The following is an 18,317-nucleotide window of genomic DNA, read 5'->3' on the forward strand; positions in this document are numbered from 1 at the left end:
CATGGCAGTAGGATTGAGTGCTGTTGCAGCAGGGCAGGGAACCTGACATCGCAGCAGATTGCTGGCAGGCCCAGGGGGGACTTCTAGGGCAGCAGGCCGGCAGCAAGGAGGAATCCGCAAGGAGGCCAGTGTCTGAACCAGGAGGAGCCAGGCTGGGAGGCAGGCTCATGGGCTGGGAGTTGGCAGGCTCACGTGGGGTGGCAGCACTGAGGGCAGAAAGCCCCTGCACAGAGCCAGAAGCAACCAAGCAGCAATCTTCTCTCCCCCCCGCCCCTCCTCACCGCTCCAGCCATTACCACTTTGACCTTACACGAGGCTGACAACTCCTAGCCTGTGTGGGCTTGAACAGCTCCTCCTGCCAGCCCTTGTTTAATTAGTTAACTGGTTAAACATTAAGTTTAACCGTTTAACTGATTAAATGGGATTTTTGCATCTCTAATTCAAACTAAATCACTGTTTACAAATAACAATTTTAGCAATAATTTGAAATATTAAATATTTTTTGGGTCAGGTTTTTCTTGTGAGGAAAATAATTGGTCCTGATGCTGGGCAGCTTTATGCAATGAAAGTGTTGAAAAAAGCTTCTCTAAAAGGTAAGTGTGTTTTTTCTTTTATAAAGATCTTGGAAAATATTTTTGTTACTTCATGTGTTGGTCAGTATTGTAAATATTTCTACATTAAATAGCCTTCTGTCTTAAATTAGCTGTTCCTTCTGTGAAATCATCATCCTTTCTTTGGCATTAGTTTTTTATTGAACTTTTTGAGGTGTTACTTATTAATGCCTATTAATAATTATTTCAAACCTGTCCAGCCAGATTACTTTATTTTTTTTTGTGCATTAACTTTCTGTATGTCCATTTAGAATTTTTGTTGTTACAGCAAGAGAATTATAGTATTCCTGTATTTTCCATGGTTCTTCTTTGATCAAAATTGTTCCTTTGTCCAATTTTGAGTCAACCTGGGTTTATTTTGGAAGGCAAAGACAGACACCTCACTGGACTCTATTCCACTTTGGATTAGGTTTGGCCATTAAGTTACACTGGTTGAAAATCCAAAATATGGTTTTAATACACAAAAACAACCATAAGGGGCAAAGTTCAGAAGTTGCAGTTAATTGAAATTCCTTCTCCCCAAAAAACAAGCAACCCAGTTTTCCCCCGCTTTTTTGCAATTCTTGAACTGAAACTTGCTTGGTCACTTAAACATAGCAGGATTTGTTGCAGAATTTAGAAGGATAAAATATATGGCGGTAGGAGGGGAAAAATAAAATAAATGAAAATAAAAGCAGTGATTTAAAGGAGAAATAAAGATGATTTTGTATTTCTCTGGATATTTAGAATTTACTGTCTGTTCCTTCCTACCCTACCTTCAACTTTACTGAAATAGAGTTATTTAATATTATTCTGATTTTTTTTTTCAGTACGAGATAGAGTTCGTACAAAGATGGAGAGAGATATATTAGTAGAAGTAAATCATCCATTTATCGTCAAACTGCACTATGGTTGGTATTTTTGTTTTATTGCCTATATATTTTGGCAGGTTTAATGTGTTAAGAAACAAATGACTAATGCCCTTTAATAGTGGGAGTGCATTTGATCTAATCTTATTCTGCCTTATTTATGTTAAATTATTGTAACCAAGTACAGATGATGTGAAAGCCAGGCATAGATGACTAGAAATTACTACCTTCCAGTATGTATTAACTAAGGACAGTAAGGGGAAAAAAAAAGTTTCTTGCCATGATGATGCTTTACCTACAGAAAGTGACATTAATAGATGAATATCAATCCAGCCTTTCTGAAGCATTAACCTACACAGAGTTAAATAAACCAGTATTTTATGCCTTTGAGAGGTTTGAATATACACAGTTATGTAAGCATACCTTTTATAATTACTGAGCTTATCTCAGTTTTCACTATTCTAGTCTACATTTCATGTTGTCTCAGAGCATGTGCCCGGTCCACTCTGTGTAGATGGCCTGTGCCTGTACTATAGAGGCTTGTCATTTAGGCCTTGTGTGTCAGTTTTCTTCTGCACAATATGAATACATCTTGAATGTAATCTTCTCAGGGATATATTTCTCATAAGTATAAGCTTATTGTGCCAGTGTAGTTCAGATCAGGATAGTGCTTTTTCCAAGAGGCTAAAGAGTTCATTAAATAAAACATGCACATGATCAATTTAGCATACTTAAAACAATTCCTAAGCACTTAATCAAGAAATCGTAGTTCTTCGAATGATTGCTCATGTACATTCCACGTAGGTGTGCATGCATCATCGGAAGCTTTTTCCCTTAACAGTACCTGTTGGGCAACAGGGCAGTCCCCTAGAGTGGCACTGCTATATCAGCTGATATATATATTCCTGCTGGCCCTCCACCCCCTCAGTTCCTTCTTACCCCTCTTGAAGTTGCAAGTGCATCTTAGCAGTTCTTCTAGTTGATTCAGTAGTAGTTAAATAGTTCTCAGTTCATTGTTCTTATCTAATGTTTTATTAGCTGTTAGGTATTGTTCTTAGTTTTAAGTACTCAGGCACAGGGCTTCCCCCATGCTCCCTGACCCCACTTTCAATCCCTGTGGAAAGTGCCCATAGCTTATGCCCTCACACAGCCTGTCTTAAGTGCCTGGGAGAGGCCCAGTTGTCTGAGCCCTGTAAGAGCTGCAAGGCCTTCAAGCTGTGTACCAAGCGGGAAAGTGAGTCTCACTTGAAGATTATCTTGATGGAAGTGGCCTTACATCTGGCACCGGCATCTGATTCAGCACCGGCAACCCAGAGTGCAGTGGCATTGGTACGTGAGGCACCTAGCCACTCTTGCACTTCCCCGGCATTGTGCAGGCCTCGACACAGGTTGCAGTATCCCATGCCTCAGAAGAAGAGAAGACCTAGCAGGGGCAGGTCTCTCTTGAGGTATGTGCCTTCCATGCACACTCAAGTGGGGCATGACACCAGGACCTTCATGGTTGGATCGGCTCTGCTCAAGTCTGTGCCTTGATGCCAGCATGGTTGGGTCTTTCCAGAACCCTCCATTCCTGATACTTTTGAGGCAGCAAGAGAGCCCCGAACCACGTACTGGACCCAGCCAAGAAACGAGCATCTAGACAGTACTGTCCTGTGGCCTTGGCACCCAGCGCTCTGGCCCCAGATGCTAGAGGGTCCCATTGTCCTGTGCAGTGCTGATAACCTCATCCCCGGTTCAGGGTGCAACACTGGCTCCACCCTCGGCACTGTGACCATAGCCCCTGCAGCAGACTGCAGCACCAGATGCAGTAGCAGTGGCCTCAGCCTACCCCGGTGCCAGTGTTACAGTAGCATTGGCCATCTCAGGTGCAGGCTCTGACCCAGTGGCCTTTTTGGACCCCCTGGGCCTACCATCAGAACCGGGGGATGGGCCCATCCAGACCAGAGTTGGTCTTCTCAGGGCCAAGGGCTCTCCCCCTCCCCAACGTCCCCGGAGCATCACCAGGAAAAGGGGGCCTCCCACCACTCAGCCCGTTACTGTGGCCTCTTCTGTGGTTTCACAAGCCCCCTTGCCAGCTTTGGATCCAGAGGTGGTGGGCATGAAGAGGTCCTTGTCGTCCTCACCTGATGAGGCACTTGCCGGCTCTTTCCCATCTGTGGACTAGAAGTCCCATGAGGGACTTCTTTGCTAACTGGCTCAGAGTTTGGTAGTCCAGGCGGAGAGGATGTCGGAGGATTCGGACCCTATGGTCAACATCCTGCAGGCCAACACCCCTACCAGAGTGTCCCTGCTGATTAATAAGATTGTAAACAAGATCACATAGACACTCTGGCAGACCCTGGCCTCTATCCGGCCGACAGATGAAGTATTTTGTTCCACGGGGAGGAACAAAGTTTTTTTTTTTTTCCTTACCTGCCTCCAGGATCCCTGGTTGCTCAGGCAGTGAACCAGAGGGAGAAGCAGGGCCAGCCAGGCACCACTCCCAATAGCAGGGATGCTGAGCAAATGGACCTTTTGGGCAGAAAGGCCTATGTGTTTGGGGGTCTTCAACTTACTGAACCATCAGGTTCTGCTGAGTCGCTATTCCTAGAACACCTGGTCGAACATGGGCAAGTTTGCCGAGCTAGTCCTAGGGAATCTCGGCCAGAATTTGGAACCCTAAATGGAAAAGGGCAGGGTGGTCTCCCCGGGCGGCCCTGCAAGCTGCCCTGGACACGGCTGGTACAGCTGCCTGTGCTATGGCCATGGGACTGGTTCTGCATTGCAGCTCTTGGCTGCTGGTGTCTGGAATGCCCGCCGAACTCCAGAACGCTATTTAAGACCTTCTGTTTGAGGGTTCATCCCTCTTCTCCAAACAGACCGACCAACACCTGCATGCTCCTGGGCTACCTTGAAGTACCTGGGAATTCATACCCTGGTTAATCAACGGCATTCCCTTTCGGACAGGAATGCCCTTTGGCCCTCTTAGAAGGGCACCTGCCCCAATTTCTCCTGCTGCATAGGGAGAAATGGCAATGGGGGGAACAGCAGATGATAGTCTCGCCCAGCCCTGGACCATGGCCAGGACCCATCCAGCAAGCCCCCACGTCCTCGTCGAGAGTTTTGAAGGTATGCTCGAGGACATCTTATCAGCCACACCTTTTCCGTTCAGGGATCGCTTATTCCCTTTCTGCCTGGCCTGGGAATCCATTACTTTGAACTGTTGGGTCTTGGAAATGGTAGAGGGTAGTTATACCACCCCCTTCCTTTGACCCCTCTTGCCCCATCCATTTTCAGTGACCCCTTTCATGAGCATCTCCTTCTGGAGGAGGTCTAGCAGCTCTTATCCCTGGGGGCACCCGAAGCAGTTGACCAGCATTTCCAGGACAAGGGTTTCTACTCCTGATACTTCCTGGTCTCCCAAGGCCAAGGGAGGGTTTTGGCCTATCCTAGAATTCAGGGAACTCATAAAAGAACTATTCCTTTATCATCACAGCCAAATTCAGATGGCTACTCTGGCGTCTATCATTCCCTCCCTACATCAGAGTCTGGTACACTGCCCTCGATCTAAAATATGCCTATTTCCATATTTCCATTGCACTGCACCACGGGTGATTCCTTCACTTTATGGTGTGCCAGGACCACTATCCGTTTATAGCCCTTCCTTTTGGCCTTTCTGTGGCCCCTCAAGTGTTCATGATGTGTATGGCCATTGTGGCCACTGCACTGAGAGGGGGGTGTCCAGGAATTTCCCTACATGGCTGACTGGCTCCTTCAGGGCTCTTCGCTGGATTAGCTGCTAGCCCATATCACTCTAGTGCAAGACCTTTTTTGCAAGCTGGGGTGCTCCTGAACATGGCCAAGTTGACCCTAGTTCCCACCCAGGTCATAGAGTTTGTGGGGGCCCACCTGGACTCAGAGTTGGACAAGGCCTCCCTTCCTAGATCCCGCTTCATGGTGATCAAAGTGGCCATCCAAAGCATGCGGGAGTTTCCGATGACCATGGCCAGGTCTTGCATGTGCCTCCTGGGACTGATGGCTGCATGCATCTTCGTCATTCAACTCACCAGGCTTTGCAAGCACCCTCTGCAGATGTGGCTTGCACAAGTTCACAATCCATCCCTGCACCCTTGGGACAGAGTGGTGACCATTCCTCCCAATGTCATGTTCTCTCTGGACTGATAGACTCAGTAGGAGATCGTCTGAGCCAGAATCCCGTTCTCCAGACCTCTGCCAATCCTCAGGTTAGTGACGGACGCATCCAACACCAGCTGGGGGATGCACGTTGGAGATATGCAGATTCAAGGTATGTGGTCAAGGGATAACCTCTCCCTGCATATCAGTGTCAGGGAGCTCCGGGCAGTCCGCCTCACCAGTGCAGCCTTTCTCTGTTGGCTCCAGGCACAATGGTCCTTATGTTCTCTGACAATACGTCAGCAGTCATCTATATCCATAGGCAGGGCAGGGCCCACTCCTCTCCCCTGTGTTGGGAAGCCCTTCAGCTCTGGGAGCTATGCATCGGGGCAGATATTCAACCGATTGCCTTCTGTCTCCCAGGGTGTGACGGCGCGTTGGGGGTCCCCCGTCTCCTGCACCCCGAAATGGCACAAACAGACTGCACCAGCTGGTGGAATAGAGGAAGTTTATTGCCTCTCCAGGATACAGCACAGATGTAATCTGGTCACAGAGCTGGGCTAGGATGCCTCAGGCCCCCTTGAGATGGGGGGAGACTGGGCCCCTAAAATCCAGCCCCTTTCCCTAGTCTGTCTCCTCCATGCTCGCAGACACCAACTAAACTCACCCTCTTCCAGCCCTGCCCCCCAGCCAGGGCAGCCTCCACCTTCCTTTGTTCCTCTCCATGGGGGGTGTTTGGTTCAACAAGTTTGGCATTACCTTTGCATAGTGAGGTTTTCCCTGCTGGGTCTTGCTCCAGACAGCAGGGATCACCACAGCCCAGCAAGTACCCCCACTACGTCACAGTTCTCCCCCCTCTGCGAGTGAACTGATCAGGGTCACTCTGCTCGTGACCTAGGGAAGTTCTGGCCCCTCGCCACGGGACAGCGCGTCGGCGATGATGTTGGCGCTCCCCTTGACGTGGATCACTTCCATGTCGTAGTCCTGCAGGAGGAGGCTCCACCGCAGCAGCTTGGCGTTGGTCCCCTTCATCTGGTGCAGCCAGGTCAGGGGGCAGTGGTCGGTGTACACCATGAAACGCCGGCCAAACAGGTATGGCTGCAGCTTTTGCAGGGCCCACACCATGGCCAGGCATTCCCTCTCTACGGTCGCGTAGCTCCGCTCCCGGGGCAGCAGCTTCCTGCTCAGGTACACGATGGGGTGACGTTCCCCTTTCTTGTCCGCCTGCATCAGCACCGCCACCAGCCCGGTGTCCGAGGCGTCCGTAAACACGATAAAGGGCTTGTCAAAGTCCGGGTTTACCAACACTGGAGCCTTGGCCAGGGCTTCCTTCAGTGCACAGAGAGCCCTCTGGCACTGCTCCGTCCAGACTACCCTGTCTGGCCTCCCCTTCCTGCACAGCTCTCTGATCGGGGCAGCGATGGAGCTGAAGTTGGGCACAAACCTCCGGTAGTACCCTGCCATCCCAATGAAGGCCTGGACCTGCTTCTTGGTCTGAGGCACAGGCCAGTCTCGGATGGCTCCCACTTTGGCCGGCTCTGGCTTCAAGCAGCCGCTTCCCACCTTATGGCCCAGGTAGGACACTTCGGCCATTCCAACCTTGCACTTCCCAGCCTTTAGGGTCAGCCCACCCTCCCTCAGCTGATCCAGTACCTGGCTGACCTGGGCCACGTGTTCCTCCCAGGACTGGCTGAAGATGCAGATGTCATCTATGTACGCTAGGGCACAGTTCTCCATTCCCCGCAGCAGCTGGTCCACCAGGTGCTGGAAGGTGGCCGGCACCCCTTTGAGGCCGAAGGGCAGGACTAGGAACTCATAGAGCCCCAGCGGCGTGATGAAAGCCAATTTCAATCTGGCCTCCTGGTCTAGCGGCACCTGCCAGTAGCCCTTGGTGAGGTCCAGGGTGGTGAGGTAGTGAGCTCCCCCCAGCTTGTCCAGGAGCTCGTCGGGCCTTGGCATCGGGTAGGCGTCGGACACCGTGATGGCGTTGAGCTTCCGGTAGTCCACGCAGAACCGGATTGACCCGTCCTTCTTCGGGACCAGCACCACGGGCGAGGCCCAGGGGCTGGAGGACGGCTGGATCACCCCCAGGGCCAACATGTCCTGGACCTCTCTCTCCAGGTCCTGGGCTGTCTTCCCCGTGACTCTGAAAGAGGAGCAGCGCACCGGGGGGTGAGTGCCCGTCTGCACCCGGTGGACAGCCAGGTTGGTGAGACCAGGCTTGTCGGAGAACAGCTGCTGGCGCAGCACCTCTCGGATCTCGGCCTGCTGGGCCGGGGTGAGCTGGTCCGAGAGGGAAATTGACTCCAGCGAAGAGTCCTCTCCGGTCCCAGGGAACAGGCCCACCAGGGGATCCTCCCCCTGCTCCTCCCACGGCTTACACACGGCCAGCACCAAGTTCTCCCTGTCCCAGTACGGCTTCATCATGTTAACATGATACACCCGCTGGCCGCGCGTCCGGCCCGTCAGCTCCACCACATAGTTCACCTCGTTCAGCTGCTTAACCACCTTGAAGGGGCCGTCCCAGGCGGCTTGCAGCTTGTTCTTCCGCACGGGGATCAGGACCATCACCTGGTCCCCGGTAGCGTAGGCACGGTGCCCGTGCATTGCGGTCGTACCAGACCTTCTGCTTCCTCTGGGCCCTGCTCAGGTTCTCTCTGGCCAGGCCCATGAGCTCGGCAAGTCTTTCCCGGAATGTCAGGACGTATTCCACGACCGGCTCACCCTCTGGGGAGACCTTCCCCTCCCACTCGTCTTTCAGTAAGTCCAGGGGGCCCCTCACTCGCCTCCCATATAACAGCTCGAACGGCGAGAACCCCGTGGACTCCTGGGGCACTTCCCTGTATGCAAACAGCAGGTGGGGTAGGTACTTGTCCCAGTCCTGCGGGTGTGTGTGCATAAAGGTCCGTAGCATCTGCTTCAGAGTCCCATTGAACCTCTCCATCAGCCCGTTGGTCTGGGGGTGATACGCCGAGGCCCAGGTGTGTTGCACCCCACTCTTCTCCCACAAGCACCGGAGCAGGGCCGACATGAAGTTGGATCCCTGGTCCGTAAGAACCTCCTGGGGAAACCCCACCCTGCTGAAAATGGTCAGCAGGGCATCTGCCACCGTGTCTGCCTCGATAGAGGGCAGGGCCACGGCCTCGGGGTAGCGGGTAGCAAAGTCCACCACCACCAGGATGTATTTCTTCCCTGTCCGGGTCGCTCTGTTGAAGGGCCCCACAATATCCTTCGCCACCTTCTGGAAAGGCTCCTCTATGATGGGCAGGGGTCTCAATGCAGCTTTCCTCCTGTCTTGGGCCTTCCCCACTCGTTGGCAGGAGTCGCAGGACCAGCAGTACCGCTGTACAGCTGCAAACATCCCTGGCCAGTAGAAGTTTTGGAGCAGCCTCAGCCGCGTACGCCGGATCCCCTGGTGTCCCGAGAACGGGATGTCATGGGCCAGGTGTAGCAGCTTCCGGCGATACCTTTGGGGAAGCACCAGCTGCCGCTGAAGCCCCCACTTCCCTACCGTCCCGGGGGAAAGCCAGTCCTGGTACAGAAATCCCCTCTCTCACCGGAACTTCTCCTGGCAATCTCCTCCTAGGGGTTGAGCTGCACCCAGGTCAGCCCGGTCCCTCAGGGCCTGCAGGGAGGGATCCGCCCGCACCTCCGCCTGGAATTCAGCGGCTGGGGCTGGGACAGGGCTGTGGTTTCCCCCCACTGCCTAGGTCCAACTCTAGGTCTGCTGGGACGGGGCCCTGGGCCCCCTGTTGGGGAACCTCCTCGAGTTCCGGGCCGCCAGCCCCTCGCTTGCTCTGGCTACGGGTGGTGACCAGCGTCCTGTGGGGTCCGTCTGGCCACTCCTCTAGGTCACTCCCCATCAGCACGTCGGTGGGCAAGTGCGGGTGCACCCCCACTTCCTTGGAGCCCTCCTTGGCCTCCCATTTCAGATGCACCCTGGCTACGGGTACCTTAAAGGGGGTGCCGCCTATGCCCCTCAGTGTCAGCTGAGTGTCGGGTAGCATATGGTCTGGGGCCACTATGTTGGGTCGGGCCAGTGTCACCTCTGCCCCCGTGTCCCAGAAACCCGTCACCTTCCTGCCATCCACCTCCCAGGGGTATGAGGCAGTCCCTTCGCAGGGGCCGCCCTGTCCCCACCCGGTGCACAGATAAATCTGTCTCCCGAGTGTCAGACCTCCCAGGGGAGGGGCACTGAGCATCCTTCCCCCCTCCCCGAGCGGAGGTTTGCCTGCCAGCCCCTGCCTCTGGGGCAGCCTGCCCTTCCTCCCGCCCCAGCCAGTTAACCCTGGAAAGTCCCAGGTCATGGGACCTGTTCTTGTGCCTGGTGCATTGAGCCCTCTTGTGGCCTCGTTGCCCACAGCGATGGCAAGTTAGGTTCTGTGGGCCCATTCGGGTCGGCTGTGCCCGGGCCATGGCTGGTTTTCTGGGGTATCGGTGACTGGTCCTGGTCCCTGGGGCTCGCTTCGGAGGTGTGTCTCTCCGTTGCTCAGCCGAGAACCAGTCTCTGCGCGATTCTCTATCTCTCCGGGACTCCCGTTCACACCCGGACCGGCTCTCCGTGAACTCATCCGCCAGTCTCCCGGCCTCCTGGGGGTTCTCTGGTCTCTGGTCCTTGAGCCACAGCCTCAGTTTGGGTGGGCACGCTTCATAGAACTGCTCCATCATGACCAGCTGGAGTAGCTCCTCTGGGGTCTGGGCTCTGACTCCAGACACCCACTTGCGGCAGTATTGCGCCAGGCGGGAGGCCAGGTCCACATAGGTCTCCCGTGGCCCTTTCTGCACCCCCTGGAACCTCTTCCTGTACATCTCGGGGGTCAGCCCGAACTTGTGCAGCAGGGCCTCCTTGACTCGGTTGTAATCCCCTGGCTGTAGGTCCTCCAGCTGACTGAGCACTCCGGCCGCCTCCTGGTTCAGTGCGGGGATGAGCTCCTGCAGCCAATCAGCTGGGGGGACCTGCTGCAGTCCACAGGCCCTCTCAAAGGCACCGAGGAACCCGTCTATGTCGCCCATGTCTTTCAATTGGGCCACCACGAGCCTCTCCAAGCGTCTGGCAGTCCTGGGACCCTGGAACCCATCCGCACTTGGCGCAGCCGGTGCCCCACCTGTTCTCCGCTCTGCCATGGCGAGCTCATGCTGTCGCTGCCTCTCTCGGTCCTGGCGGTCCCTTTCTCGGTCCTCTGCTTCCAATTCGTTTATCCGCAGCTGGATCTCCAGCCGCCGCAGCTCCGCTGGCCTGGTCCCTGCCCTAGATGGGCTACGGTTTGCAGGCCTCCCAGGAGACGCTGTCTCATCTCTCCGGTGGGTTCCAGCGCTCCTCCCCCTCTCTGAGCCTGACACACTCTCGGGGGGGGTCTGGCTGCTTCCCCTGGGGACAAGATCCTGGCCCTGTGGCTGGTCATTCTCTTCCAGCTGGGCAATCAGCTGGGCCTTGGTTGCTCTCCGCACAGGCAAGCCCCTCTCTCTGCACAGCCCCACCAGCTCTGCTTTCAAGAGTCGGGCGTAGGCCATCTGCCCGCTGGGCCCCTCGGTGCAGACTCACCAGTCTAGTGCTGCAGCGTCCCACGATTCCCAGGAACCGCTTTGCTCTGTCTCCAGCACGCCTGGCTCCAGGGCTCTTGCTTCTACAGCGCCTTGTCGCTCGCCGCTGGCAGCTCCATCCACGGGGTGCAGTGCATCCCACTTCTGACACCAGTGTGACGGCGCGTTGGGGGTCCTCCGTCTCCTGCACCCCGAAATGGCACAAACAGACTGCACCAGCCGGTGGAATAGAGGAAGTTTATTGCCTCTCCAGGATACAGCACAGCACAGATGTAATCTGGTCACAGAGCTGGGCTAGGATGCCTCAGGCCCCCTTGAGATGGGGGGAGACTGGGCCCCTAAAATCCAGCCCCTTTCCCTAGTCTGTCTCCTCCATGCTCGCAGACACCAACTAAACTCACCCTCTTCCAGCCCTGCCCCCCAGCCAGGGCAGCCTCCACCTTCCTTTGTTCCTCTCCATGGGGGGTGTCTGGTTCAACAAGTTTGGCATTACCTTTGCATAGTGAGGTTTTCCCTGCTGGGTCTTGCTCCAGACAGCAGGGGTCACCACAGCCCAGCAAGTACCCCCACTACGTCACACAGGGTCCCAGAACATTCTGGTGGATCAGCTGAACAGGTCCTTTGCCAGATACAAGTGGTCCCTCAGAGGGGACATGGCGCTCCAAGTCTTCTGCAAGTGGGGCTTTCTCCTTCTGGACTTGTTTGTTTCGAGGCAGAACAGGAAGTCCCCTTTCTGTTCCCTCATGGGGCTGGGGCGCATTCCCTGGGAGATACACTCCTTACCCCCTGGCCTGAGGTATTCTTTATGCCTTCCCGTCTTTCTCGCTGGTCCACAAGGTATTCCTGTGGGTTTAGGAACTCGGAGCATCCCTGATCCTCATTGTGCCAGCATGGCCAAGACAGCACTGGTCCTGTGAGAGACCAATTGCCCTCCCGTTGGTCCTGGACCTTATCACAAACCTGCAGTCCCTGCACCTAATGGCATGGAAACTCCATGGCTAACAGCGGCAGAGCTGCTCAGAGAGGGTGCAGGAGGTCTTACTTGGAAGTAGGAAACCTTCCACTAGAGCACCTGACGTGGCCAAGTGGAAGCGCTTCTCTATCTGGGCTGTCCAGGAATGGGTATTACTCATGGAGGTCCAGATCCTGGTCGTCCTGGACTGTCTCCTGGATCTTAAATTACAGGTGTCATCCTCCTCCTCAGTGAGGGTACACCTGGTGGCCATCTCCACTTTCCACCCAGGCTCCCGGGGCAAAACCCTCTTTGCGGATCCCATGGTACACAGGCTCCTGAAAGAGTTGGACAGACTTTATGCGCATGTTCATCAGCCTATCCCACAATGGGATCTTGACCTGGTCCTGTCCAAGCACCTGAGGGCCTCCTTTCAAGCCCCTGGTGACATGTTCGCTGCTGCACCTTTCTTGGAAGATGTCTTTCCTGGTGGCTATCATGTCAGCCAGCTGTGTGTCCGAGCTGAGGGCCCTCACCTTGGACCCTCTGTACACAGTTTTCTTTAAGGATAAAGTCAGATTACTCCCCCATCCTGCCTTCCTTCTGAAGGTGGTATCTCATTTTCGTGTCTCCAGGGTATTTTCCTCCTAGTTTTTTTTTTTTTATCCCAAGCCCCATGCTTCGGGTAAGGAACAAGTGTACCACACTTTAGATGTTAGGAGAGCGCTTTAGCCTTCTATTTGGAAAGAACAAAGCCATTCCGTAAGTACACAGTTGCTACAAAGAGCTGTGGGGAGAGTCTGCAGGGACAGCCTGTCTCTGCACAGAGGATCTCTTCATGGATCACGTCCTGTATCAAGGAGTGTTACGGGCTGGCTGGGGTGCCAGCCCTTCCCCTCAAAGCCCACTCCACAAGGGCTCAGGCCTCCTCTATAGCATTCATGGTCTTCTCTCAACACTTTCGCCAATCATTATGTACTGGGTCATCAGGCAAGGGAGCCTGAGGAGGATCAGCCCTGGGGAGGGTTGTCCTCCGATTGGTTGAAGGTTAAAATTTGATTTCACCTCCTTGGGTTTCTGCTTTTGAGTCACCTATATGGAATGGCTTAAACAATAAAGAGTCTAGTAGCACCTTAAAGACTAACAACATTTGTAGATGGTATCATGAGCTTTCATGGGCAAAACCCACTTCTTCAGATGACCGGAGTATTAAAAACTCTCTCCTCCCCTCCCCCCCCCCCCCCCATCATAGAATCATAGAACTGGAAGAGACCTCAGAAGGTCATCAAGTCCAGCCCCCTGCTCTAGGCAGGACCAATTCCAACTAAATCAACCCAGCCAGGGCTTTGTCAAGCCGAGACTTAAACACTTCTAGGGATGGAGACTCCACTACTTCCCTAGGTAACCCATTCCAGTGCTTCACCACCCTCCTAGTGAAATAGTTTTTCCTAATATCCAACCTGGACCTCTCCCACCACAACCATGGCTCCTTGTTCTACCATCTGTCACTACTGAGAACAGCCTCTCTCCATCCTCTTTGGACCCTCCCTTCAGGAAGTTGAAGGCTGCTATCAAATCCCCCCTCACTCTTCGCTTCTGCAGACTAAACAGACCCAAGTCCCTCAGCCTCTCCTCATAAGTCGTATGCTCCAGACCCCTAATCATTTTGGTTGCCCTCCGCTGGACCCTCTCCAATGCGTCCACATCCTTTTTGTAGTGGGGGGCCCAGAACTGGACACAATACTCCAGATGCGGCCTCACCAAAGTCGAATAAAAGGGAATGATGACATCTCTGGATCTGCTGGCAATGCTCCTCTTAATGCAACCTAATATGCCATTAGCCTTCTTGGCTACAAGGGCACACTGTTGACTCATATCTAGCTTTACTTCCAACTAGTTTTATTTATAGGAAAGGACACGATCAACTTGAAATCCACCCAATTTAAAATAAATTAAGCCTGGTTTCAGCTACTATACTTGCCCCAGTAGATTTTTATAGTACAAGTTGAACCTCTTTAATCCAGCACCCTCAAGACCTGACCAGTGCAAAACCAGAGAATTTGCCAAACCATTGGAGGTCATATTATCTAGCAGTATTACCAACACTTCCATTGCTTACTGGGCTCTTAGAAAGCATTTAGGTGTAACTTCCAGCTAAATAACACAGAATGCTGAGTACCAGGACTGGTGGCTGTAAACATACTTTGTAGGACTGTGGGAAATTTGGCCACAATCATAAGAGGACATCTGACTAACTGAAATCATGCGGGACTACAAATGTTGCTGGACAGAGTGCTGGAGAGGTTTTCTCACTTAAAATATTTTTCTCCCTTGTTGCTGTACCAGACAAAAGTGGAAGTTGACTGACTTTATGGGAGAAAACTGAATCTGACTCTGCAACAAATGGGGAGGAGGAATCTTTTAGCTTTTATATTTCATTTATGGTAACCTTTTAAAAACCAACTGTAGGTAAAAAGCTTTTTACCAGAAGTTAAAAAAGAATGTCCTTTTAAAATGTGATTGGCATGACCTGTTTTAAATGTATTGCAAAGGTCAAAATGTAATTACTTAACTTTCAGTGCAAGGGGTTGGAGTAAGAAGCTCTGTGTGCTTCTCCCATTCCCTATATGTATATATGAGCAAGTCACACAGAATTTGATCCCTTGCTCATTTTTCAATACTGTGTCTTTGTCATGGGGTCCGCTTACTGCTAGTGGCTCCCTCTCTTGGCAGTCCTAGGGATTAGTTCTGCCTTCCTCTGGTGGTGGTGTCCTTATCAGTCACCCTTTTTCACTTTGTAGGCCCCTCTGGCTACAGGAACTGCAGCCTCCTGGACACTTGCTGCTTAATTGGTTGGTTGGGGTCCTCTTGGCCTAATTCAGCCTTCTCAGAGCCCAGTATGAGGAATACACTCAATTATAGCCCTATAACATAAACCACTAATATTAAGCTCCCCAAAGACTTCCCATGGATTTAGCTTTTCAGTTTTTAAAGCCAGCACTTTGCAGCAATTTTAGGTACAATAATATTAATCTCATACAAAAACAGACTAGCACAGTCTGGGGTATGGAGGTACATGGATGACCTGTTTAAATGATTAATCTTTTAAATTTTCATATTGTTATGTTGGGTCCTAACAACTTGTGAACAAATTTTATTATTGTGGAACCTTAATTGCCATATCAATAATTCAGAATATAATTGGGGTACAAATATTAGGGGTCTCCTTGTGCATAGCAAAGATGCAATAGAGTAGCGGTTCTTCTGTGAGATCTTTTCTCAAATACATGAATATAGTACATTTTGGTTCAGTATTCATGTAGTTCACAAATTTCAGTGGTTTATATGAAACTGGCATGCCTAATTGAATTACTTCAGTTCAGGTGTGATTAGACTTTGAAGTTAGTTTAGCTGCCTCTGAGATCTTTTGAATCATATAAGTATTTAGATTGGAAATTTTTTCCAAATTCAGAAAACTAAATACTAATGAGTCAAAAGATCTAGGAATTTTTTCTCCAATTTTAGAGAAATCACAATCCTGGTTGATAGCTCACCATTGTTTGGGGGTGAGGAGTCTTAATAGTGCTTCTTGGTTAATTTGTGAAATTACATGTGGACTAGAATGGTATTTCTAAAATGTCAAGCTAATAAATATTTTTCAAAACTTTTCTATACAAATTCTAGATGTTGAATTAAATTTTTGAAGAAGGAACTGTGCTCTACTTTAGTAAAGTTGTAAAAAAGCATTATAAAAAAGTTGTAAAAAAGCCTGTGTTGTCTAATTTCGACATTGTCACATAAAATTATCCATTAAGTTTTGTGTTTTTAAAATCAGCCTTTCAGACTGAAGGGAAGCTATATTTAATATTGGATTTTCTCAGGGGAGGAGATGTGTTCACACGATTATCCAAAGAGGTAAGTACTGACATTTTAACCAAATACAATAGTGTAAAAAGTCAAAGATGCGCAGAAATTAAATCTGGAAAATGTCATCCTTATTTAACCCACTACCAATATCAGATTGTTCCTTATTTCTTTTTTCTCTAATTTTTCTCCCATTCATTATTAGGAACACAGTTGAACTGTCATTCTGTCTCTTGGGACAATGTTCCATAGCTTAAGAAAGCTCCATTTCAGACTTCTAATAATTGACCTAAATTCCTTTTATGTACCTTCCCGTACCAAATTCTCTAAAATGGTCTTGTTACATAGAGAACTAATTGAGGTAGATCAGGTTTATAAGATATATAACAGAAGCATGATTAGACTTTGAAGTTAGTTTAGCTGCCTCTGAGATCTTTTGAATCATATTAGTATTTAATTTGGAAAATTTTTCCTAATTCAGAAAACTAAATACTAATATGAGTCAAAAGATCTAGGATTTTTTTCTCCAATTTGCGAGAAATCTTAACCCTGGTTGATAGCTCACCATTGTTTGGGGGTAAGGAGTCTTAATAGTGTTTCTTGGTTAATTTGTGAAATTACATGTGGACTAGAATGGTATTTCTAATATGTCAAGCTAATAAATATTTTTCAAAACTTTTCTATAAAAATTCTAGATGTTGAATTAAATTTTTGAAGATACCTTCATAATTAGAGTTTAGTACTTTATAGATTTCACAAGTGTATTTCTCATTTTGGAACTGCTTCCATAAGATTGAAACATTCCTCTTGATCATGTCTAATAGAAGACATTACTAGTGGACAAACTAGCTGACTGACTGACTTTGATAAGGAATACATTGTCAGTAGTTGTTTCAAATTAGCATCCTTTATCTTTAAGAACCAATGAACTAGATTTTCTCAGTGAATCTGTTTCCCTAAAGTCAAGTTACATATTGGGGCTAGGTCAGGAAATAAAGTGAGCTTAACTAGTATATGCCCTAAAATTACATTAAACTCTTTTTATTAGCTTGCAATAGTATTGCACAACAAAACTCAACAGAAATACCCTGTGGCTGTGCTATAAAAATATTGATAGTTGTCTATTTCTAAGAGTAAGCAGTTATAAGAATAAATGTAGCATAAAGCAGGAAAGTGCTCAATCTCTACTTCCATTTGATCTGGGATGTCTCCTTTAAGAAATCCCAGTATAATAGGAAACTAGGGGGTTGTGCCTCCTACTTGCTGTGCTCACCCTCCCCACCCCCCCACCCCTGTTGTGGAGGGGTAGGCAACCCCAGCTCTCCCCCTAGCCACCAGGGAGGACTGGGCTTTGGCTGTGCCACCAGGGCCCCTTTGCCTTCTTCCTCGCCAATGATCCAGGGGGGCTGGAAGCGGCCCCCTCCCCACACCCTGGCACTCTCTCAAGGTCAGGGTTGGGGCCAAGCCAGCCTTGCCCTGGTCCCCCTCCTTGACAGCCAGGGGAAGGAAAGAGCCAGGATGGGGGTGGAAGGAGCTGGAGGTGGAAGGAAGCAGGAGGGAAGAGCAGGAGTGGGTGGGGCATGAGCCCAGGAAGATCTTGGAGCTGAGGGTGGGGGTGGGGAAGAGCCAGGGCCGGTGGGGCCTCGAACCCTCCCAGGAGAGCAGAGCCTCAGGCGTTGCTCAACCCTCCAGCAGCCGGGGGAGAGAACCAGGCCAGCTTCGACCCAGCCCAACCCTGGCGAATGGAGGGAGAGAACTGGGCTAGCCTCAGCCTGGCCCAACCCCCTGGTGGCCAGTGGGGTGAGGGTAGAGCTGGGGTTGGTCTGGCCTTGGGCAGACCTGGCAGCCAGAGGGAGAGAGTTGGGGTAGGGTAGGGCTGCCATGACTTGGCCTGGCCTTCCCTGGTGGCCAGGGGGGCCGGAGGACAGCTGGGAAAGCCTCCCCCCCAGAGAGGAGGCTTGGCGAACATAGCGAGCAGGAGGCAGTGCCTCCTAGTTACTTTTAATTTTGTAAGAGCTGGGTTGTGAGGAAGTCTATTAAATAACTTTCAGGTTTAGATCTACAGAAAAATTTGTGGTTGACAGTTTGTTTATTCTTGCATATCACCTGTATTTAGTGAAACTGCCTCTTGAATTTATAATACATAGTAGTTATGAGAAAAAATTTAGGAAAGCAGAAGAACTGTCTGTTTTTTAGATTGCAGTATTAGAAACTGACAAGATCTGAAGGTAAATCTATACAGTTCTTATTAGGTTATGTTTACAGAGGAAGATGTGAAATTCTACCTCGCAGAACTGGCCCTTGCTTTGGATCATCTACACAGCTTGGGGATCGTATACAGGGATCTGAAGCCAGAAAAGTAAAGTAAAATATATTTTATCCACTATA

General features: G+C 50.6%; 1 protein-coding gene across 5 annotated transcripts in view; it reads left to right on the plus strand.

The window, feature by feature from the left end:
- Positions 1 to 18,317, plus strand: part of RPS6KA6 (ribosomal protein S6 kinase A6) — a 124,798-nt gene that overhangs the window by 40,769 nt on the left and 65,712 nt on the right. For all 5 annotated transcript variants that reach the window (XR_012906857.1, XM_075940769.1, XM_075940766.1 and 2 more), the window contains 4 exons: positions 512 to 593; positions 1,421 to 1,501; positions 15,901 to 15,980; positions 18,182 to 18,288. Coding sequence is in view for 4 of the 5 variants with exons in the window: in XM_075940769.1 (XP_075796884.1) it covers positions 512 to 593; positions 1,421 to 1,501; positions 15,901 to 15,980; positions 18,182 to 18,288 (350 nt within the window). In the remaining variant the exon portion in view is untranslated. The remainder of the gene's footprint in view (positions 1 to 511; positions 594 to 1,420; positions 1,502 to 15,900; positions 15,981 to 18,181; positions 18,289 to 18,317) is intronic.

Source organism: Pelodiscus sinensis, chromosome 13, assembly GCF_049634645.1.
Source record: "Pelodiscus sinensis isolate JC-2024 chromosome 13, ASM4963464v1, whole genome shotgun sequence".
Classification (NCBI taxonomy): domain Eukaryota; kingdom Metazoa; phylum Chordata; order Testudines; family Trionychidae; genus Pelodiscus; species Pelodiscus sinensis.